Consider the following 24,520-nt stretch of genomic DNA (forward strand, 5'->3'; position numbering starts at 1 on the left):
GCAACTCAATACATTATATTAAATAACTTTACATGGTATGGTGTTTGAGAAGTTGGGCATCATGCACACAGTGCGACGGTTAGCCCATCTCTTGGCAGAGGAAAAGCTGTGCATTGCACATGTTTAGGTGCGTTGAGCATTAATAGATTTAATCAACCAGAATACCCCAGTACCCCGACCGCTGTGTGAGAGGGGCCAGGTTGTGAGCATGCAGAATAACCTGTACACAAAATAATCCAGCTGTCACCATCTTATTCCCCAACCTCTTGCCACTACAGCCTGCCCAAGAACAGAGCTAAGGATGCGCGGTTCCTCATTGTCTGCCTATCTGCGGAAGCAGACACTTGCCTTTCCTGAAAGTAGAAACTCGCACGCTTCTGGGCTCAGGTTCTTGTCAGGCTGGCTGGCCCGTGGCAGTACGGGTGGGGGAGCCAGAATAAATCTCAAGCTCTGATTACTACTTCTCAGCAGCAGACACCAGAGTGCTTCCCAGGCCAGAATGAAGATGTCAGAGGATGGATGTCGGACTGCTCTGCCCTCCAGACTATACCATGCTGTGCTGTAAACCTACCCTGCTTCTTGCAGTGCAGGTTTACTGAAAGCGAAAGTACAAATGTTGAATAGGTTAGAATTACTGGGGCTTTTCAGGTGTTATAAAGATGTATTGCACATACACAAAGAATGACTTTTAATAAGATAATGTGTATGTGGTATGCATAAATATAGCACCTGAAAAGTCCCAGTAGTTCTAACCTAAAAAATATGAGCATAAACAGCAAGGGATGTGGTGGCATAATACAGCCCAACTCAAAAGTAAAAAAAAAAGTCATCCTCCAGAGTGAAATGGTACGTTTCCTTGCTTCGTCCAGCTCCAGCGCTCCTTCTCATCTGCTCAAAGACATCATCATCATATGCCAACTATGCAGGGATATTAACTCGGTGTAGTACAATGAGGAGGCTGGAGTGTGATGATCACAACTTTCAGAGAAGTTGTAGGGGACTAGTCAGTGCTGGAGGTAGCATGCTGAAGCAAGAAATACGGCAAAGCTGGGTACACCCAGGTCTAACTTTATCCAGTACAGCAGGCTGGACGAAACAAAGGGACATTGGGTATTGTCTTAAAGGCGAAGTTCATCCTTCTTTTGGAATATGTAACATGTTGCCCCCTCTTTCAGTGCCCCCCTTGTGTCAGTGGGCGATGGTGCTTTTCCATGCACCCACCGTCACATTTTGAAAATGGCTTGGTCACATTATTCATACACAGTGATCTGTGAATTTTAGAAACAAGTCTCATCTGCCACTGCGCACACAGACTTGTAGTTTAAATGAAATGCAGGTGCACTGTTCAGAACCCCTACAGCTCTGAATATGTTCCTATTAATAATGTGATTATAACTGTATACTAACAAGTTATGTGTTCACTTTTAGTTCCACCAAACATTCAAACCTTAAACATCATAGCAAATGTTCAAACGTGCTATCAAACTGCATCCGGCAATATAAAGCAAGTAAAACTATTGATTTAAGCCTCAGAGAGATCATAAAGTGTTTAACTTAAAGTGAGAGTACAGATACTGAAGAAGGAAATAGATCTACCATTTTATGTAGAATGACAAGATTGAACAGTTGAACCGCCATTTGTTATACTTTATTCAACATGTGTTTGTACATGGACTGCCTGCTGCGAAATTGTCAGTGTTTATATATGAAGAAAAGCTGAAGTAAATGAAGTTATCTCAAGAGTTTGGCGTGCTCTTTAAACTTACTAGAACTGCGCTAGAGGAATTCAAAAGTAACAGATTGTGCTAAAAGAAAGGGAAATCAAAATTCTAATGCCACAGGACATAAAGGTACTTCATAATGCTGTGCCTGTCACACCTGTTGTAAAAAATTGCCTGCTAAAATATATGTGCATTTTTATTTAAGGCAAACTTATCCTTTAAGTATTTTTATTTATATCCTTATTCTCTGCCCCTAAACAAAATGAGCATTTAACCCATGGAGTTCAGGGACCCCACTGCAAGGGTGGCTTATCTTTTATTGGGGTTGGAAATTTAACCTTTTATTATGAAAGTAAATCAGAGAAGATGTTTAAGTCAATCGGGTACATAAATGGTAGGTTATATGTGTTTCTTTACCCACTCTTGACTCCTGCACATTGTATATAACTTGCACCTTATCTTCTTTGTATATTATTTTTGGCCCCGACCCTTGGACTTTGTAATTAATCCTGGATGACCTTGTCTCTGCACTAGCTACATAGAGGTGCTTTTGCAGGCTGGAATCAAGTCAAATGCCTGCAACAGTAGCATTTTTGATGTCGCCATTTAAAAAAAAAAAAAACTCTGCCTGCGTTATTCATTCAAAGTTCTGTGAATGGGAGAATTACAACTATCGGCTTGTAGTTTCAATGAACTACCAGGGTGGAGTTGTGTAATCCAAGTAGTGCATTGTCTCTTCCTGTCATTACCTGCTAGTACGAGCGGACAGTTTACTGACAGTCTGCAGGAGTCCTGCATGGCACCTGCTATCTGCTGATTATGGGTGCAATGCTTTCCAGGCTTCTAAGTAATTAAAAAGCCAATTTTTCTTACCTACATTTATTTATAATTTTTTTTACAAAGATGCACTTATCCTTTAAGCTATGCTGGGAATTGGTCCTTTCAATCTGACAGTTTAGTTCTTTGGCAGTAAAGTAGCTAAGGCAGCTTTTATCAACCAGGGTCCCTCCAGTGGTTGAGGTTTTTTGAGCAGTGCGGAATTGATCTCTCACCCGCTCTGAGCAGCACTAATGCAAAGAGGTCGGTCTTGCATTGACCAGTAATGTTGGACACTGCATTTTTCATACTCTACGCTGTGAATTTCAAGATTGCTTAAAAAAATGTTTTACAGCAGGTGGGTGCTGAATAAATTATCTACCCAGGATATCAAATACTCTAGTTCAGCATTTCTAAAATTTCTGTCCCCCCCCCCCCCCCCCCCAGGGCAACCCTCCAAAGTAAGGCCATACACTGTGAAACCACAGGTTACAGGAAAGAAATTTGCAAGATTCCCCCATCAACAGACAGATGGTAGGGGAAACCATCCCCACCAGTAGAAGACGGTGATTGCTAGTGGCTATAGCGACCACTAGTGGTGATTGCAAGAGAATTCGGCAGCCTGGTTGTACCCAAGTTAATGGATTGATGAACTTGGTACATTCAGCCTGCCCATTAACAGTTTGAATCTTAGCCGGTTCCTGCTGAACCGGCTGAGATTTGAACCTTGTATGGCTGGCCTAACTTTCGGGTCTCTCGAACACCTGCTAAAATTAATTTCAGATAAGTGGGAAAAATGCCCCCTTTTCAGTGGTGGTCCAAATGCCCCCTCTTACAGACAGCTGAAAAGATTATTGGTGTCATGCTGCTCTCTGTGGCTTTGGACTTGAAATATTGCAGGCACCACAAGAGGTGGTACCTCTGGAGGAACCCTGGTTGAGAATGGCTGCTGGAAGGTCACAATGTTTCTCCTTCTTTTTTTTTTTTCTTTTTTTTTTTAAATAAAACTTGTCTACAACTTATTGATTAGGCTAATGCACTGTGATCTGTAGGTATATTAATTTTATAGTGTTCACCTGTATATTTTTAAGGGTACATTTTGTTGCTTCCACAAGACCAAATGGCTTGTTTCAGTGGTCATTAACAAGTGGTGTTGATACTGTCTTCAAGGCTATGGGGTGTTTTTTTTTTTTTTTTTGTTTTTTTGTGCGGGTCTGTGTGGCGGATGGTGGATGAATGTGAGGTAGGATGAATGAGAAGGTAAGATGGTAAAATATATGGAGATATTTATGATAAAGAATTTTTTTATAAATATGGTATATAGGCATTGATTAGATTCTGTACATTGAAAAATGACTAGGAAAATTATGTATGTTTTTGTATTTAAGAAAGGAACTAATAAAAATCAATTGAAAACGAGGAACATTCAGTAGATACTTCCAAAAGCCTTTACAGGTGAAGAAACTGGGTGGGTATGAAAATAACCCTCCAACTAGAGTTGAAAAGGAACACAGCCTACCGGCTGATTGATTTGATTTTTAATTCCCAGACACACCACTCCCTCTGTCACTTATCTTGAGACATCCTTGCTTGTGATGCTGCAACACCCTTTTTCTGCCTGCCCTGTTTAGAAAGCCTTATAGGAAAAAACATGCCTGTTGGTTTCTTACAGACACCAATCAGACTAAAATTTTTCTTAAAGTCTAAAAGTGACAAGAATTTGGAGCAAATCGCATGGCGCGGGTCTACTGCTTCCACAGTCATACTGGCCCTGTGAGGTGGTCTCTGTACGTTTTAGGGCTCTTTCACACGGAGCGGACCGTTTCCGGGTCCGCTCCGTGTGTCTCCGTCGGCTCAGCGGGGATCCCCGCTCAGCTGTCGGCGGATAGGGCGGTCCCCGCACACAGTGCAGGGACCGCCCTGTCTCTGCTCCGCTGTCCCCTATGGGGAACCTGATGCAGACGGACCGTCTGTCCGTCTGCATCAGTTCCGCTCCGCCGAACGGAAGAAAAATAGGGTTTCTTCCGTTCGGAAAAGCGGAACCCGACTGACGCGGACGCTAGCGGATGCTCCATCCGCTAACGGACGCGTCCCCATAGGGATTCATTACAAGTCCGTTAACGGACTTGTAATGAACGGACAGACGGAGCGGACGTCTGAAAGGGGCCTAAGTGGCAATTCCATTTGATTGGCTTTGACAAAGTCTTTTTTGGTTTCACGTGTTTGGATATTTTCCTTTAAGATATGAAAAAAGATGGAGCTGAGCTTAAGATCCCTTAGGTAGACCATAAATAAGTCCCCTACTTTCCTTTCTGTTTAACAAGCAGGGCTGGACTGGGACAAAACATACATGCAATGTGCCTGTGTTCCAGTCTGTTCATCCTGAGCCAAGATGCAAATTGTGCTTGAGCAGCGGGACATGTTCAGGAGGCAGGCTATAATTGGGAAGCATGTTTACTCAACAAACTTCCCAATACAGGCATTCTGGGGCATTCTGTGTGTCTGGACAGCCAAAGAATGAAACTGACCACTCTAACACAAATCTGCTTCTTTGCTTTGTGTGGTCAGTTTTGAACAAGAAAGACCAGTGACAAGCAGGATCAGGCAGGTGTTTCAGATGAAAGAAGTACATGAAAATGTTAGTCTGTGATTTATAAAATACACAGTGTATAAACTCATAGAAGAAAAATATTAATAACAGATCAGCCAAGGTAGAACAATTGTGGGACAAATATGTTCCGTCTATACATCAGTTTCATTAGTTCTGCACATCCTGTGACATGAATGGTTGGCTAGGTTATGTGTTCAGCAAGAAAATGAGCTGAAAATGGTTATCCCTTTTCATGTAACTTTCAGCGTCCATGCAAATCCGCATTTAACATGTTCCAGGTTCACACATCCTGGATGTGTCGGTTCTTTGTTTGTTTAGTGAGATTTCTGTTGAGAAGGCTCCGGGTGACTTCCTCTGAGAAAATGTGCTGAACTCTATATTCCGATTCTTGGCGGCTTGGATTTCATCTCGGAGCCACTTTCTTTTTTATGTGGTTGTCTTTTGCTTACCTGTCCATGTTTTTAGAAATGTTTGGATAATCTTACCTGGGTGGTTTTTCCACCCAGTAATAATTGGGATCTTTTTGAATTCATTGACATTTCAAGTAATGAGGAGACCTTGACCTCGCACAGATTGGAAGGGACAGGATTGCTGTAAAACATGCAGTTCTTTACATTAGTTGAGGGATTTGTCTACTACTGCCATTAATGGGAAACTATAGTGTACTTTAGTGAATTGCTTGTTCCAGGACATTTTTTTTTATTTTTTTTTATGATAAAACACATGCTATTTTTTGTCCAGACGTACATTTTTTTTTTATTTAATTTTTTTGTCTGCATCCACTGGGAAGCTTCTCGTCCTTTCCTGTGAGGAATGCAGAAGTTGAGGACTGGTTGTACAAATAAAAAAATTTGCACGTATTTAAAAAATAATAATTTGGGCTGCAATTTGAACTTTAAGAGGTCTACAAGGGGACTTGTTTCCATCTTTTTACAGTACTGTACACTCTAAAACATGCATTGTAAAATATGGTGACATTTCAGTAGCTTTGGTTGCAAGGTTAAACGTCTTCTTGCTGCTGGGTGCTCTTGTTATGCAGAGTGGGTTAAGTGTGAGACGCTTGGGTAGGGACAGGACAACAAGCAACATGACAGATCCTATATGTGTCAAGCCTGCTGAGCAAGTTTGGTCTGTTTTGGATGCCTTATGGCATGCTGAGTGCAGTGTTCTTGGCTGTTCTACGTGAATCACTCCACCCATTTCACTGCCGCCTTTCCCTGAAGACAAAATGTTGTATAAGTATGTAACTGCTGTCTTGTGATCCACCCAATTGCTCTTTTGAATCTCTATAGCATGAGAAAAATCATTTAATCTCATGTGCTGGAATTGCAAGGACTCTCACAAAAGTGAGCACTAATGCCAGAAGATTCTCACACTTTTTCCCATTGAAGGTTTGACAGGTTATCAATAATAGAAACTAATAATATGAGACTTGTTTTGAGCACTTTTGGTTACTGGTTGAAAGTTGATTACCAGCTTCTGAAAATTGTAGAGCTGAATTTTTTAATTTGGGGTATAAATTTTGATGTTTTTTATTTTTATTTTTTTTTTGTATTAAAAAATAAAAAAATAAATTGTCTTCTTTAATTCCCCATAGTTTGGTTTTATTTTGTGACACGAGTAAAAAATATCTGATTTTAGACCAAAGCCTTATTAGCTAGATTCAGAAACATTGGCCTAAACTTGCGGCGGCTTAGCGTGTTTAGACTACGCCGCCGTAAGTTAGCTAGGCAAGTACATGATTCACAATGTACTTGCCTGCAAAGTTACGGCGGCGTAGCCTAAAGCGGGCGGGCGTAAGGGCGCCTAATTCAAATGTGTGTAAGGGGGCGTGTTTTATGTTAATGGGGCTTGACCTTACGTTTTTGACGTGTTTTTATAACTGCGCATGCGCCGGGCGCCTACATTTCCCAGTGTGCATTGCGGCTAAGTACGCCGCACGGGCCTATTGATTTTGACGTGGACGTAAATCCCGATTCACGGACGACTTGCGCAAACGACGTAAAAAATTAGAATTTCGACGCGGGAACGGCGGCCATACTTAACATTACTATTCCATCTAGGGCTAAGCTCTTTAGGCGGCCTATCTCTAACGTAAACGGCGTAAATGTACTGCGGCGGCCGGGCGTACGTTCGTGAATCGGCGTATCTACTGATTTGCATATTCTACGCCGACCGCAATGGAAGCGCCACCTAGTGGCCATCCAAAATATTGCAACCTAAGATAGGACGGCGCAAGCTGTCGTATCTTGGATATGTTTGAGTGTATCTCTGATTGAGAATACACTTAAACATAAGTCGGCGTAGATTCTGAGTTAGGTCGGCTTATCTACTGATAAGCCGGCCTAACTCTTTGTGAATCACCTATATGTCTTTAAAATGGGCAATAACTGGAACAAGCATTCCAGTGAAGCGTGTAGGGTGTCATCTTGCATGCTTGTTCCAAATCTTACACAAGCAAGAACCATATTTTTTTTTTTTTTTTTAATATAGAATGCTGCTGGTTTACACAGAATGCTTAGGGGAGTAAAAAATACTAATAATGGCGTATTGGCAGAATGGGTTTTTATCTTTTTAATTTACTTTTTTGGCCGTGTGCGTGTTTTTTTTTCCTGAGTGAGGGCGGAGTTGAGCCGGAAAAAAGATTGTCTCTGGACAGCCGCACGCTGAACAAATTGTAGCCTTTTATTAAAAGGACAGCACTACAAGTCACAGCAAAATAAAACCTGACCACTGACGCGTTTCGCACTGAAACAAGTGCTTAGTCATAGCAAGGCGGAGTTGCTCTTCAACACAAACACCTCTGGGTGATCCATGTACTGTACATTGCAAGGATTGTGTGTTTAAGAAAAAACGATAGGATTTACTGTGTCTTTGGACATCCTGGTTCCTGAATGGGAGTCTATGTTCATTGTCGGCAGAATTGCAGCGTCTGCATCCCTTTTAGAAGAAAGTCACTTTTATAGAGTATATTGCCAACAATACAATTAGTATTGCAGAGGATGCCTGGAATTTTACTTTCATCTAAATGCAGACTTCTGGGGAAAACGGTGAGCCAATCATATTCGCTAGAAATTACATTTCTGGGGGCGGTCCATAAAACCACGATGTACAGAACACCTCCAGGTTGGCATATTACATTGAATTTTACGGTAGTTTATACTAGATTACAGCAGATTCAAATGGAAAGGTAATTGTGTAGTAATGGGGTGTGTGTGTGTGTGTGTGTGTGTGTGTGTGTGTGTGTGTGTGTGTGTGTGTATATATGTATATATGTGTGTGTGTGTGTGTGTGTGTGTGTATATATATAATTATGTTTCAGAAAATTTAAAAGCATCAGTCTTATACTGGTATATCAGGGATATGTAATGGGTGGACCTTCAGCTGTTGCAAAACTACAAGTCCCATCATGCCTCTGGGTGTTATGCTTGTGGCTGTGAGTCTTGCTATGCCTCATGGGACTTTTAGTTCTGCAACAGCTGGAGGTCTGCTAATTGCATATTCTTGCTGTATATGGTTTTCATTTTTTTTTTTTTTTTTTTTTTTGTGCCACGTTATATTTCCAATTGTTTTATATTTTCTGAACGCTTAAATGCATTTAACACATGACCAGCTCTTGTGACTGTACATTGCATTGTGTGCTGGAAACACCAGTTCTGGGCCGGCTAATCTGTCTGCTTTCAATCTTCACTTCTCCCATTGTGAAGGGTGCAACCACTGACTCATGACATATATCCAGGTTTTTTACTCTCGCTATAGCGAAGATTGCCATCACTTCCAGTCAAGCTGCGTGCTGCTGTAAAAACGAATTGTTTGTCTGCATCATTGCACAACAAATGTCCTGAAAACTTTACCGATGTGTTTGATTCGTTCAAGTTGTGACAAGCTGGAGTGGCAGCAATAAAGGGAAGGGCTGGGTCCTCCATGCATGCTAATGGCTTATTCTCAGAACATGTGTGGGTTGAACATAATCTGCAGCATTTATCTCTTGCCGGTTCTCACTGTAGTCTCTTATTTGGAATTTTCTCTTATGGCATTGGAACACAACAAAGCTGTTCGTAAAGACCAATGAGTCTTCGTAACCACATATTTAGTTTGACCCTTAAAATAATTGGTCATGTGCATTAGAACTATTTTAAGATATGTTTTACCAGAATGTGAGAATTCCCTTGCTGCCATTTTATTGGTTTAACTGGGGGTGTAAATGCAGCTCCCCTGTCGCTGGCATAAGCAATGCAAAGCAGATGTATGAGTGGTCTGTTTTGTGCGTGTGCTCTTCTGTATTGTTTGCATTAACCAATCCAACATTATATGGAACAAGAGTCAAAATCTTCCCAGTGTAGGTTACCTATACATGTTTTTTGCATTGGCAACTTTTTTTTATTGACGTTAAAGAAAAAAGCATGCTGATCTGGAACCATATTCTCAGAGGCCTTGTATGATTTGGGTTTTGCATCATCGTGAAATTTTGACACACAGATCTTGTAAGTTCTAGTTGGCCATAAAGCTGCTTGGCAGAAATGATTCAAAATGGCCTTCCTTAACTTATCAGCTAAACATTTGTGTAAAAATATAGCACGACTTTCACTGGTCACATGGATTTCACAAAAATTCAAAGACGTAGACTACACTTATTGAATAGTAAGGGTAGTCCTCATATTACAAAGTTGAGGGTTAAACAAAAATGCTGACTGCTGTCTATGTCCATCTTAATGCTCTTAAAGCAGGGGTTCCGCGGCCAAGCTTTTTTTTTTTTAGCATTTACTGCAGTTTAACAATAGTAAGGTACGCTCACTACTTTGGTCTCTGCATATATCCGCTGTCCGTTTTCTTGGCAAAGGAGTTGTAAAATCCATTTGAGGTTGTTTCCATTTTGCTTGTGGGCATTGTGAAGCCCACAGGCAAGCACTTCCTGGAAATGGCGAATTTAGAGACTCCCACTCCAGCGTCACTTCGTATGTGAAATCTCTTGAGATTTCGTTGCACGGCGTTCCCCAATGTATCTTGGGTAGCACGACACTGTGCTCCCAGAAGACATTGCAGCGAATGCCCACATTGCATTGCGGTGCCGGGGAAAGGCTTAGAAATGCCGGAAGTCACACAGAGGCAATATTATGGTATTTTATAAAACAAATTCTGGTGGCTTTTGGTGTAGATCAGTGTTTCTCAATTCCAGTCCTCAGGCCCCCCCCAACAGGTCAGGTTTTCAGGATTTCCATTATTTTGCACAGGTGATTTGATCAGTTTCACTGCCTTAGTAATCACCACAGCCTTTTCATCTGAGGGAAATCCTGAAAACCTGACCTGTTGGGGGGGCCTGAGGACTGGAATTGAGAAACACTGGTGTAGATGCATTGATTGTGTTATAATATAGTTGATATTTTGGGTGAACCTCCGCTTTAAATGGGATTTTGAATATAGACCATGTTGACACGGTTGTGGGAGTGAGGATATAAATTGTTATGCATCACAAGGCGAGTATCTTCTCTCCATGGGGCTTGGTTTTTAACAGATCATCTTTGGCGTCTGCTAAAGAACTACAGATGATGGCCAGTAACCAGGAGATTACTGAAATTTTTAGAAGTAATGGAACTAGTTTTGAGTGATACAAGTTTGGCTGCATTCTATGATTGGTTATTTGAGAAGGAAGAGATGAATATAAGGGGGGAGTTTCTAAAAATTATCTGATGGTAGAGATTTGAAGGTTTTAAAGCTGCCTACAGGCCTAAACAATTTGTCCACAGAACAATCTTTCTGACGCAAGATCATGGAATGAGCATACGTGTTCGCATTCCACCCCTATGTGGTATACATTTGTAGCGCTACCCCCGGAGGAGCCGCTAAATGATTTGGAACCGGCCTACTAAGTTACCCTGGCAGTGTCTAAGGGTGTAACTGTGAGAATAGCAACAGTGAGTGGAGGTCCAGACATCCAATAAAGAGTTTTCAGTGCTTTATTGTCCAGGCCAAACACGGCCAACATCAACATACATTAGGAAGGTCAAGGTTGATGAAGCAAGAAACTATGCAGTATCAGGCCTGGATATAGAACTGAGCAATACACTGCTCTGCATTAAACCGAATGTTTACACGTCGCCACTCTGCTCGGAGTGGGTAAAGTGCCCCCGGACAGACCCCTATGATAGGCCTGGCAGCCGGAGCGTCACTCTGAATAATACTGGAAGGAACAGGTCTCTCACACGGACCTGTCTCTAGGGCCCCTGCCACAGGCCAAATTCTATAGAGGACTTAAGTAAATGAGGACAGAGAATCCTCCCAGTAGACTTCTTTTGCAAATGGTCCCCGGATGACAGCAAGCATACCTGTCAGTGGTCCGGACACCCGATCCCAAACTAGGATCCTTTTAGTAGGCCTCGGAACCCAGTGGAGCACTGGGGTCACTTCTCTCATCGGGAAGAGGTTCGCTGCAAAGTTCAGCTCTGGCCAGATGGGCCACGCCGGCGGGGTCCATGGATGCACGTACCCTGAAGGTGGGTATGACCTCTCACAAATATACCCTCCCCCAGCATGCCCCTCGAGGGATAACATCCTCTAATTGGCTGCTGGGAAAAGATCTGTTCTGCCAGAACCCCTCTAGCGCCAGCTGCCGGCCAGGGGTGGCACTGCACCCCCTGACCAGTCTGACCCAGTGGAACTTCCAGAATGACGGAGATCATCAAATTTAGACAAACATTGAATGGGAGCAAGGTAACTCTCCCGTTCCCCACTAAATTAAAGCGTAGTGCCCATGCTGAAAGCAAGGGGGGCGCTACACATTGTAGGTGCATCATTTTCAATGGGAGTGGGAATGCTTTTGGGTCCTCTAAATGGAATTAATCAAAATTGACTGGCTGATTGACAGTTGCCTTAAGAATGATCGGTCAGGAATGTCCATGGTGTCCAAATTTTGATGACCTATTTTCCATCTGTGGATACATTGACAAGCACTTTGGTTGATTTGTGTGGATTTTCTCCACAGCTACACATGTTCTTCCTTAACCAAAATTTGCAGACTTGGGACTGGAAAACTTAAATACAGAAGAGATGTCCCATGGAGCTTCAGAGGTGACCACTATGGCAGATATAATTCTGACGTTAATTTCAAAAACATACAGTAAGTAAAAATCTATTACTCTTGAATGAATGTACAAAAGTGATATATATATATTTTTTTTCTGATCATCAAAGGTGAAAGGGTGCCATGGCTATTACTGGTGCAACAAATTGTATGACTGTATTGCCATATACAGTAGTTGCCCAGTTCATTTTGTACCTGTAGTAATTCTAGCTTGTCACATTGGCAAACTGAATATTTTCATTATGTACAATTACCTTTATTTCAATTTTCTTAACTTATGTTTAATACAATTGTATGTATTGAATTAATGTTTAAAATTGTTAAGCTTGATAACAAAGGGTGTGTTCCACTGAAGGGCCACACCTTTCACAGGAAATACCTGCTGTGCAAATTGCTCTTACAAATTATTAAATTGTAAGCTATGCAGTTGGCAAGGGGTAGATAAATGAAGAACCAATAAAACAAATTACAGAATGCAATTGTTTTAGAGAGTTCAGAGAGTGTTTAGGATGCTGTGGTACAGGTGGGATTAATGGTGCTGGAGGTTTAAATTCTGCAAAATTATTTGTATTGTGAGTACAGTGACTGGAATGAAATGGCTAAGTAAAACTAAAATCTTAATTTTATGATATACTCTGGAATCTGCTTTCTTTGACAACAAACCTTTGTTTTATTACACTAGCCTTTACAGATGTGTGAATAACACTGAATCGCAAAGATGGATTTTAAACTGAACCTGTACCTAGATTTTTGCACACTGAACGATTTGTGTTTGGAACAAGCAGTAAAAGCACTTTTAACCACTTCAGCCCCGGACCATTTTGCTGGTCAATGACCGGGCCACTTTTTGCGATTCGGCACTGTCGCTTTAACTGACAATTGTGCGACGTGGCTTCCAGACAAAATTGGCTTTTTTTTTTTTCACAAATGGAGCTTTCTTTTGGTGGTATTTGATCACCACTGCGGTTTTTTATTTTTTGCGCTATAAACTTCACACTACAAGCAGTTAGAGTGGCCAGTTCTTTTTACAGCTTAAGAATGTTTAACTTTTATGAATGTATAGGAAGAGTTACTGGAATGATTTTTGCAAAAACATATTTCTGTTCTTAAACAAATTTTGTAATCCATTGATGTCTCACTTGCCTTTTTTTTTATTTTAGATTACACATTTTCAGACCCAGAAAGAGTAAACTACAAATTTGAGTCTGGTACTTGGTGAGTTTAGAACCATTTAGATGTCAGAACAGCCTCAATTATATTTTCTATGAATATTAAGGCTTTGCAAATTGTTAATGACCTTTTTTGAAAACGTTCCATGTAGAGATCTACATGGAACATATTTTCTAGAGCCCAGGAGGCCAACAAAAATTTCCTCTTCTGAAAATGCTGGTTGCCTGCCCAGTGACTTAACACTTTGTAACATATGTGAAACAAGCGTGCAGTTCTAGAATTCTGACCTTACTCCAGTTTTCTTACTTGATTTCAGTACTTATGATTTCAGTACTTATGATTTCAGTACTTATGATTTCAGTACTTATGATTTCAGTACTTATGATTTCAGTACTTATGGATGTCCTCCTACTTCATATTCTCTCAGCACAGGTTCTATGAAGTATCTGCCTGGATCAGATTCCCCAAATTATCGTTGGTTTTAGGCTGAGTTCACACTATTGCAAATTGGATTTGGGTTTCCCCACATCCAATTTGCATAGCACAGTACAAGTCTGCAAAGTACATCTCCCTTGTGATTTGATGAGGATATCCACAGAACAATGTGTTTGTTGTGTAAGGACTAGTTGGATATTTTAAGGCCTCATTTATGTGGCTTCAATTTCAGCTGTTCAGCCCATGGGGAAAACAATAAAAATGATTTCCTCTACCACCACTAACATCTTGGATGGAGGTGTCTTAATTTTGGAATCTCCAGGTGGCTGCTGATATTGCAAAACCGTGATTGCATTTAATAGGATGCAGTTGCTGTTTAGCCAATAGCTATTCACCCAACTTTGTTTTTTTTTTTTATTAAGCTGGGTTGTGCTTACAAGGCCACCTTTACCTCACAAATCGGCTAATTTCACCGATATCACCAAAATGTGAGCCAAGTATGAGAGCTTGTCTGCAGTTGTCTAAAGATTCTCATTGAATGCCCAGGTGATTTGGTTGGCCGCCTGTCTACAAATCCCCTGAAGCAACAGGCAAAGTGTGAACATCTTTTGGTTACTCATACTTTAGACAAACGGGTTCAAAAAGTGGTTCATTAATACGTATTTTAAAACTGGTTATTTTACAATATCGAATGTATTCAGTAAAGCAGATTTCAATTATGTCCTTTGGTCCTACAGCAGCAAACTGGAGACAATTGATGATAACGCCATTATCCGAGCCCGAGGTCTGCCGTGGCAGTCATCTGATCAAGACATTGCACGATTCTTCAAGGGTTTAAACATAGCAAAGTGAGTGCACCGCCCTCCTAAACGATCCTCTTCCCATACATTATATCCTCACTTCTGGCTTTATTTACATTTGTTATTTTGTTTTTTCTGTTTTTCCCAGTTGGGAAATTGCCATATCTTAGGGGGTGATTGTATACACCCTGCGGTAACTCAGGTAAGATTAGTACAGGTGTCAGGGCAGGGTTATGGTTCTTTGGTTGAACAAGACCCTGTATTGTAGCAGTGTGTGTTTCCCCCCTGAGCTGGGTTGCTGTATCAAGAACATTTTCAATTCTGTCACCTTTTCCCTTCTGGCGTAAATTTTCTTTTGGATTTCACGGTAGTCTGAACTGCCATGATTTTATCTCTGCATGTCAAAGCTTTATGGTTGCAGTGAACATGTTTTTATTTTGCTGTTTGGATGTCTGTTTCTTTTAATGACCGTGGGATAAGGTTGTCTTTAAATTAAACTGGGTTTTGCACATTCTTATAATTTTCCAAGAGGTCCGTGCCTCTAGGTTTTGCACTGCTTTGGATGGGTAAGGGTGTAACTCAATGTTGGGCCTCCTGTGAAAAGTGGACCTTAATGGTCTAAACTGTCTTAACAAAACCGTTTTCTTTGCCCATAGCAACCATCTAAATCACTTCTTTCCTTATGCATCATAAGAGGATCTGTTTTCGCATTTTAAATACAGAGACCTAATCAAATTAAGGAAGTTCTTGTTACCCATTGGAAACAAATTTCCTTCCTTTCCAAACATTTTAATGGAGTGTGGTTGAAGTTAAAATGGTTGCTGCAGCAAATAATTTTTCTGTAGCACTCTTCATATAAGGGTCATTGTTTTAAAGGAAAATATTCTTGTTTGCAGTAGCAACCAATTGGCTTCCAGATATCCTTTTTCAGATGCAGCTTAGAAAAGAACAGACACAGGCTTACTCAATAAGGAAGTGCGGATGGCAGCGATTATTTAAGAGTAAGAACCAATCAGAAATTGGCTATTATGACTACAGTTAACTGCACATTCATTATTCCATGCACACCTTATTGAATAGACCAAATATTTGCTGGTATGGGTGCAAAAATATATTTTATTTTGAACGCTTTTCATTCATGAGGCTCAAAACAACCTGTTGTTTTCTGGCAGTTGTGACATTAAGGGTGACCAAGCAGGGACCAACACATCCCAATGGTAACACAAGCTGTAGCCTGTTACAATCACTCATCGTAAAGACTAACCTCAAAATGGAAACTAGCACGTCTGTACATTGGAAATGCCAGTTTTATTAAGATTGATCACATATTAAGAAATATTTGCACACACTTTTTTTTATTAGAAACAGTAGTTAGCAATTCACTAGACATGAACTGCATTGTACCAACATCTAAATGTGTAGTAATGTGCCTTTCCAATTGCCACACTTTTGGTTGCAAAGTTACGAATCCCCCGTATAAGTGTAACCTGCATATATACATTTTTTTTCTACTTCTTTTATGGATGCATGTTGAAAATATGAAGCAAACAGCAGCACGTTTTCTTCTGAAATCCTGACCTTTTACATGCCTAGACGCCCCTTTGCCTAGATTCAGGCCTTACACTGTACCATCAGCTGCAGGAGAGCCACAGGTTTCCCAACATTGATATTTCTTTCTCATCCATTGAAGGACTTTAAAAATTCAGAAACTGCTTGGTTATATCACTGCCTACGAGGGGATTGGACACCGTCAAACAAATTGTGGGCCAACCCAGTATAATCCCTCCTAATCAAAGCATGCCTACCAGTTTTTTTTGTTTTTTTTTTAGTCCGAAGAGGATTGATGCTTTTCTGTTCTGCCAAGAAGTCTTTTTGTGGTCTCTATTTATTTTTTAAAGATTCTTGCTATATTGACGTGGAACTTGTCTACAAATGCAGCTATCCAGATCAGGCTTTCCTCAGCCTGATTTTGGTGTGTTGTAGATTTACATAGCTAGTCTGGAATGTGACCTTCAGGAACTGGGCTCTTGTGGCGCTTTCCAAAATTCAATGTACTGGTTGTTGACTGTACAGCGCTCTGCAGGTCCAGAGCTATGGCATAGTCCCCAGGTGTGACCTGGTCTCTGAAGGCTTACTCAGTGAGTAGGCCGAGCACCGAGGGCTATTGGTTTACTAGGACCACTGGGTGCACCTTAAAAGCTGGTTGTGGCTATTGAATTGTAGTTATTGAGGGACAGAGTTATCTAGAGGTAAAATATAATGCTAAAAGCTAAGCAAGCTACTTCCCAAAAGCCTTCCAACTGCACACAGGAGGTGTACTTCACCTGGTGTGAGAAAAGTGAATTTCATCCCAAAAATGTCGCCATGAGGTGAATCCTGGTCTTTTTGCTCTTGGCCCCATCAAGTGTCAGATTTAAGCTATTGCAAACTTTGACTGCTGATTTCCCATTCCTTAAGGCTTTTTTTTTAGTGCTCTGTTGTAGTCTCATCTGTGGGATCTGATTTTTATTTCTCAGGATGTTCCAGGAAACCATAATTTTTCTGATTTTTACTTACCAGGTTCTATTGCTCATTGCCTCTGTGAGGCGAGTGTCTGAGCTGGCAGCCAGTGAGGTGGTGTTGAGGCCCAGAAATTTGTCTTTTTTCTATGTTAGTTATGGCTTTTCGTCTCAACAGGAGTCCATCTACAGTCCATCTACAGTCCATAAATGGATATCCCTCAATTGTATTAATATAGTGTGGACAGTGATTAGTTTACTTTGCAGCCACTGTGTTAATTTAAAAGGCTGGCTCTGTTATCCCTAATGGCCCCTATAAAGAAGAACCTGCTTCTGGTTACACAATTTCTTGGTTGCTCAGACAAATCATCCAAGCTTATGTCTTAATCGGGTTCTACCCTTTCCTGTTGCGGTGCACTCAAGTGCTTCTTGGGCTTTTTCACAAAACAAGCTACCATTTCCCAGATTTTCAAGAATCTGTTTTCTGAATCTGAAAGTTTTACTAGGTAGATGTTCAGGCCTGTTCTATTTTTTTATTTTTTTTTCCTTTTACATTTTTTTATGGGCTTGTGCATTGTTGCTGTTGCCTACCCCTCAAATTGACCTTTTTAAACAAACATCCTGATTTTTGTTGTGAATTCCTGGGTTCCCTTATGGACTTGCCAACAAATCTGTCAAGTCCTTAGAGGAAGCTTTTTGTCTGATTTTTGCTCTTGGTATGACACAAAAACCTAAAGCATGCTAGGAGTGGGGAGTTCTGCTTAGCTGGCCCACAATTTTTTATTACATTTTTTGCTAGTGTCCTATTCTTCTGTAGTTGGGTTATACTGCGAAGAGTTTCGAATTTTCTTGTTCTCCTCCAATGGACTCCTAGAAAAATGATTTCACAGAAGTGCTAAAATCTTAAGTGTTCTGACTGCTGTCTGTATGTTATACGTGTAGGGGTGGAGCGGCCCTTTGTCTCAATGCACAAGGGAGGCGGAATGGAGAGGCTTTAGTCAGATTTGTGAGCGAAGAACACAGAGATCTGGCTCTCCAGAGACACAAGCATCACATGGGAAACCGATACATTGAGGTATGTTCTGCTGTGATTTGATGCATATCTGGTCACTGCTTTAGGAAATGAAATAACATAGCATTTATTTTTTCCCCTCTTCTAGGTGTATAAAGCCACAGGAGAAGACTTTCTAAAAATAGCTGGAGGTAATTGTTACAAGATGCTATAAACTATACCACTTAATTGGCTGCAATGTGCCTTGCATATAAAGCACTGGTGGGACTGGCGTGTTGGGAGCGTGGTCACAATAACACAATTTTGGTTCTGGAAACTGGGCTGTAATATCAGTTTTCTCCTGCCAACTGATTATTGCAAATAAGTTATGTTTTGCCTTAATCTACAATGCTGCAACTTTTTTATGTAAAGACCGGCTATGCAATAATTTCATGGTAACATCTTTCTTATGCCTATTAAAAAAATAATCAAACATCTATTCTTTAAGTTGCTACATACTTGATTAGATCCATGTAGATGAGTGATTCCCTACCTTACCATGAAACTTGTACAACAGGGGCTGTTTAGTGTGATTTTTGGCATACTTGTTTTGAGTCGGTGGCTCAGTACTGGAGTAACTGAGCTGGACAGCCAGGCAATTCGGATTAGCAAAAACAAGTCGGTGTTGGCAGCCTACATATTCTTTTTACAGTTTTTCATATTTTATGGTTTACTGTGTGACTGTAAAATCCCCTTGCGTCATCAACCAGCAACTGTGTCGCAGGGTAAATGGCTTAAAGCGGAAGTAAACCCATCGATTAAACTGTCCCATTGTATGTGCTTTCAAACTGTCAAACTCTCCAATGGTTGGTGTGATAACTGATCACATGTGCAGCATCATGGCATAGGAGATCAGAGGCCAAGATGGCAGCTTCCTTGGCTGAAAACGATAGGAGGTTTAACTTCCACTTTAATTGACTATTGGTTTTTGGTAGGTCTTCTCATTACATCATTTTGGTAGTTTGAAAGAACAGTCTACGCTTCAAATTGTGGTGTGTGTGTGTGTATACACATGCGCAGCTTTACAACTTGTGGGTAGTGGCATTATGCATAAGGCAGCAAATGCCTTTGCAAACCCAGCTATCGATTTGACTTGTAAAAGTAGCCATGTCCTCCTCACTTGGACTACACCTAATCTGAGAAGAGCTGTGGGAGAGACTAGAGCAGCTCCATTTGCTACAAGGCTGCCTGCAGAAAACGAAAGGAAGGCAGATACAAGACCAGTCACTGCATAGGAACAGCAGGCAATGGTGACTGGTCTATCATGCAGAAAATTCCAGCACCTCCCTCCTTCTCCAGCCCCCAAATACTTGACTGAGCCACATCTCGATCCAATGATGTGCACGAGAGCAGAGGATCTCCCACCTCATTGGCTCAAACAGCAGTGTGAACCATGGTCCATTACGGGCAGTCAGGATGCAGCGGGGGAGGACAGAGTCAAGCTTTGCTCTTGTGTGTCAATGGACATGCAAATCCGGCTTGGGAGTAAGCAGGGGCGACTGACAACTCATGGGGCAATAGAAGATTATGGGGCCCCCGGGCTTACAGATGGCCACCATGCCAGGAGGCAGTGCAGAGGCGGGGCAGCTAAAATATCTGGATTTTCACATCAAAAGCATGTCAGTTTCGGACATATCAGGGACAGATGTAAAAAAAATGATTTTTACATACTGTCCCTGGTTTTACTGAGCCTGGCAACCCTGATGGGGGGGGCCCCCTAGTGGCATGGGGCCCTCGGGCAGTGCCCGAGTGACTCAATGGTCAGTCCGCCCCTGGGAGTAAGCCCCCACCTGTAGGGGGAGGGGGGAAGGAGCCAGGAGCGCTGCTAGGGAACCTGAGAATCCATTGCACAGAGTAGGCAAGTATAACATACGTTATTTGTTATAATTGCAATAAAGTTTCTCCCATTTTATGCAGCAAAAGAAAAATCATTACTAGGTATCAGCCATACCTTAAAAGTGAAGGTTTTTTGAACATCAACCAGAGCAATATGAAGATTAACAATTCAGAATGGTTTCCTGGCTGTCAACTGTAAAGGAACTCCTGTGGTTGATGTTCAAAACCCCTTCATCTCTAAGGTATGATACCTAGTGATGATTTAATGATGAACACAATACAATGTGATTATGCAAACCTTCTAATATGTTTTCCATCCAGATGTCCTCATTCCCCTGAGGAAGATTCTGACTATTGCATCGAAACGTGTTTGGGGTTGGGCAGGTGTACTAATCTAGAAATTCCTATAAAAATTTGTTACCTGGCTTTTTGTTTATAGGATATAATTTTTAGTAATTGGGGTATATCAGAGCTCAAATTTTAAACCATATGTGGATTAGAATTTTTAAGGTTTGTACCAATAAAATTATTATATTAAATATGTTTTTCTAGTTCTATTTTTCTTTTGCTGCATAAAAGCCCTTGGGAGTAACTTTATTGTAATTGTAGTGTTTAACAGGACGAGCAGCACTATTTCATCCAGGCTTATGGGCACCTTTAAACATATTTTGTTATAATCGCTTTAATGCTGGGTTACTGAAAAAATCAGGAAGATTCTGAAAGGAAGACTGGATATTTGTTTTAGAAGAATTTCCATCCCCGGCCAGTGTTTCAAACCGGCTCCAGTGAGCCAACACCTAAATGTTGGTCCTAAACCTCTAGATGGGTATCATTGATCTAGCTTATGCATGTAGTTTGTATAAATATAGAAGAGTTCAGCCAAAACCTTCAGCTGGTTTTATGTTTAATTTGTATTTATTATTTTAATAGGTACATCTAATGAAGTAGCTCAGTTTTTGTCCAAGGAGAACCAAGTGATTGTACGCATGCGGGGTTTGCCCTTTATTGCCACTCCCGAAGAAGTGCTAACGTTCTTTGGGCAGCACTGCCCTGTGACTGGAGGCAAGGAAGGAATATTGTTCGTTACCTACCCTGACGGCCGGCCGACGGGAGATGCTTTTGTGCTTTTTGCCTGCGAGGAATACGCACAGAACGCACTGAAGAAGCACAAGGAATTGCTGGGCAAGCGATACATTGAGCTGTTTAGGAGCACAGCAGCAGAGGTGCAGCAGGTATGTGAAGATTTTACAATTTTTTTTTTTTTGTGTTTATGGGCTAAGATGATACAAATTTCTAAGTTATATTTGTTAGACAGGGATAAATTGTTTGAGGCCAGGTTTTACTTTTGCATAGCGGTAATACACTTGGTAACACAATGCCCACCAACTCAAACCCTGGTGCATTGCAGTGTCATTCATTGAGAATGGCATCTTAATGCACATATAAAGATGGGAAAATTACTGCGCTTGGGTAAAAACAGGTGGGCAGCAATGTAATAAATATAAAAAGAAAATGTGGCGTATGAATATCCAGTAAAATTAAAGTAGAAAGCACATCATTCTCGGGAAGCACCTAGAATGTGAATGACAATTGTCTTGCAGGTAAGCAAAAATCCTCCACCAACACCACAATAAGCCAGGCCTCTTGCCCTCCGGAATGGACCACTAAATTATAGGTGGTCATAAACGGCCAATCTGCTCTAGATCATTTCCACCGCGGTCTGCACCAACATGGATTCAAAACATTTCTCCTCAGATTAAAAGTGTAAGAACAGATACCACTATATGGTGTAGTATGTCAAAAGCACTTGGAGTTTATTGTAACAAAATATACTCGAGGATAATAAAAACGAGCCTGCAAAAAATTACACTGAGGGGGTTATTTACGAAAGGCAAGTGCAGTCGCTGTAGATCTGAGGAGGACATGCAAGGAAAATAAAAAACAAAATGTTTGCTTGCTCATGATTTCAATGATAAAATCAGCAGAGCTTCCCCTAATTTCAGAGCTTCCCCTCATATCTACAGCGACTGCCCTTCCAAGTGCACTTTCAGTGCAGAGTGGATTTCCCTTTAGTAAATCAACCCCATAGTCTGTGTTTTGATATGCTGAAAAAAGGGGGAAGGTTTGTTAAAGTCCTGTGCATTACAAAATCTGTTGGCTGCCTTCATTAGAGCACTCTAACATGTATGTGTTGTTGCGCACCCCTGAGGTCGGCAACCAGTCAGTTTAAGGCCTTCTTCACACTGGATGTTAAAATAACGTTCTAAAAACACCAGTAGCTTTGCAGTGAGTTTCAACTTTTTTTTATTTTTTCCAATGGCGTTTTTAGCCATTTTTTTTTTTCTCCAGTGGACTGGTGAGTGAACTTTTTTTGAGCGTTTATCGACGTTTGTCAGCGTTGGAGCGTTTTTACAGCTGAAAAAAGTCTCACAGAAACTAACTAGTTTTTATTTATTTATTTTTTACTGCTCAAAAACGCCACTGCCCAAAACTGCTGATAACGGCCTATTTGTGCATGGACACATAGGGTAACATGATAGAGAATTTAATGACTGTAAAAAAATAAACATCTGCAGCCAAAAACGGCTGCTGTAAAAACATTCAACGGCCAGCGTGCATGAGACCTAAATATCACACTTGTCAGAACATAACATAATCGGTTACAAAATGCTACAGTTTTGCCCAGTAAACAAACACTGCATTAGCTTGTGTCTAAAATTAACCTAAAACATGATTGCATGTAGTACAACGTAGACTTTTTTTATTTTGTTACCTAGGGTTTACTCAAAGGGGTTGTAAAGGAAAAAAATATATTTTTTTCCCTAAATGGCTTCCTTTACCTTAGTGTAGTCCTCCTTCACTTACCTCATCCTTCGATTTTGCTTTTAATGTCCTTATTTCTTCTGAGAAATCCTCACTTCCTGTTCTTCTGTCTGTAACTACACACCGTAATGTGAGGCTTTCTCCCTGGTGTGGAGAAAGCCTCTTGAGGCGAGCAGGAGTGTCAGGACTCCCACTAACACACAGCTCCTTTCTATATCTGCAAAGTAGAGGGTGTCCTGACTTGCTTGCTCGCCCCCTCCCCCCTCAAGAGGCTTTCTCCACACCAGGAAGAAAGCCTTGCATTACTGTGTGGAGTTACAGACAGAAGAACAGGAAGTGAGGATTTCTCAGAAGAAATAAGGACATTAAAAAAGCAAAATCGAAGGATGAGGTAAGTGAAAGAGGACTGCATTAAGGTAAAGGAAGCTATTTAGGGAAAAACATTTTTTCCTTTACAACCCCTTTTAAAGCAATTTTGTACAAATAGAGACTGATTTTTAACTACTTCTTCTTTTTTTTTTTTTCTTCTGTATGATATTTGTGCTTTTAATGCATTAAATTTTCCTATATACTATAATGTTATCATTCAAATGAGACCTTGACAAAAGAGCATAAAATTAGAATAGTTTCGTGTTTTTTTTCCCACCTTCATGTCTGCCCGCATAATTACTCTATTAATGTTTAACAATGTTGATGTAATGCAGGATTTATTTTTTCCCTTGCCTTCGACCACGTGAATTCCAGCACTGTGTAAACACAACTAGGGGATGCACGCTAGTTCTAAAATAGACTTGCTGTCTTACCAAGAAATATTCTGTACAAAAATTAAGATTAAAAATAATTTGAGTGTTAATATTTTATACTCCTTCCTCTGGCGGTAGAGATGTGACCATTTCCAAGTAAGCCCAGTCTGTTCATGCTCTACATACACCAATCAGTCAGTCATAATGTTATGACCACCTACCCCAACCCATTGAAGCATGGATTCCAGTAGAAGTCTGAAGGTGTGCTGTGGTATCTGGCACCAAGCTGTCAGTATCTGATCTTTTAAAAGTCATGTAAGTTTTGAGGTTGGGGGGAGGGGGGCCTCCAATAGATCGGATTGGCTTTTCAAGCACATGAAACAGTTGCCTGATTGGATTAAGATCTGGAGAATTTGGAGGTCAAGTCAAAACCTCAACTCTTGTGTTCCTCAAGCCGTTTTTTGAACTCATCAGACCAGGCCACTTTTTTTTCTCTTTGCTCCGGGGTACAGTTCTGATGCGCACGTGCCCATTGCAGGCGCTTTTGGCAGTGGACATACCCTGACCAGTCTGCGTCTACACCACCCCATGCGCAAGAAATGGCGATGCACTGTGTGTTCTGACACCTTTCTGTTGGAACCAGCATGAACTCTTTCAGCAATTTGAGTAGCTCTTCTGTTGGGTCGGACTACACGGGCCAACCTTCGCTCCCCACCTACATCAGTGAGCCTTGGCAACCTATGACTGTCGCTGGTCTTTCTTCCTTGGACCACTTTTGGTACTTCCTGACCACTGCAGACTGGGAACACCCTCAAGAGCTGCAGTTTTTCAGCTGCTCTGGCCCAGTCGTCTAGCCATTACAATTTTTTTTTTCTCAACTTCAGGGACAACATATTCACTTGTTGCCTAATATATCTGTAGCCCTGTTGTGATTTTCA

General features: G+C 41.1%; 1 protein-coding gene across 5 annotated transcripts in view; it reads left to right on the forward strand.

The window, feature by feature from the left end:
- The window catches only part of ESRP1 (epithelial splicing regulatory protein 1), a 92,714-nt gene that overhangs the window by 43,285 nt on the left and 24,909 nt on the right, over positions 1 to 24,520 (forward strand). For 4 of the 5 annotated variants that reach the window (XM_040354681.1, XM_040354679.1, XM_040354682.1 and 1 more), the window contains exons 5-10: positions 12,161 to 12,262; positions 13,387 to 13,441; positions 14,569 to 14,679; positions 18,072 to 18,204; positions 18,290 to 18,332; positions 20,947 to 21,248. In XM_040354681.1, coding sequence (XP_040210615.1) covers positions 12,161 to 12,262; positions 13,387 to 13,441; positions 14,569 to 14,679; positions 18,072 to 18,204; positions 18,290 to 18,332; positions 20,947 to 21,248 — 746 coding nt within the window. The remainder of the gene's footprint in view (positions 1 to 12,160; positions 12,263 to 13,386; positions 13,442 to 14,568; positions 14,680 to 18,071; positions 18,205 to 18,289; positions 18,333 to 20,946; positions 21,249 to 24,520) is intronic. The other variant, XM_040354680.1, reaches the window with a different exon arrangement.

Source organism: Rana temporaria, chromosome 5, assembly GCF_905171775.1.
Source record: "Rana temporaria chromosome 5, aRanTem1.1, whole genome shotgun sequence".
Taxonomy (NCBI): domain Eukaryota; kingdom Metazoa; phylum Chordata; class Amphibia; order Anura; family Ranidae; genus Rana; species Rana temporaria.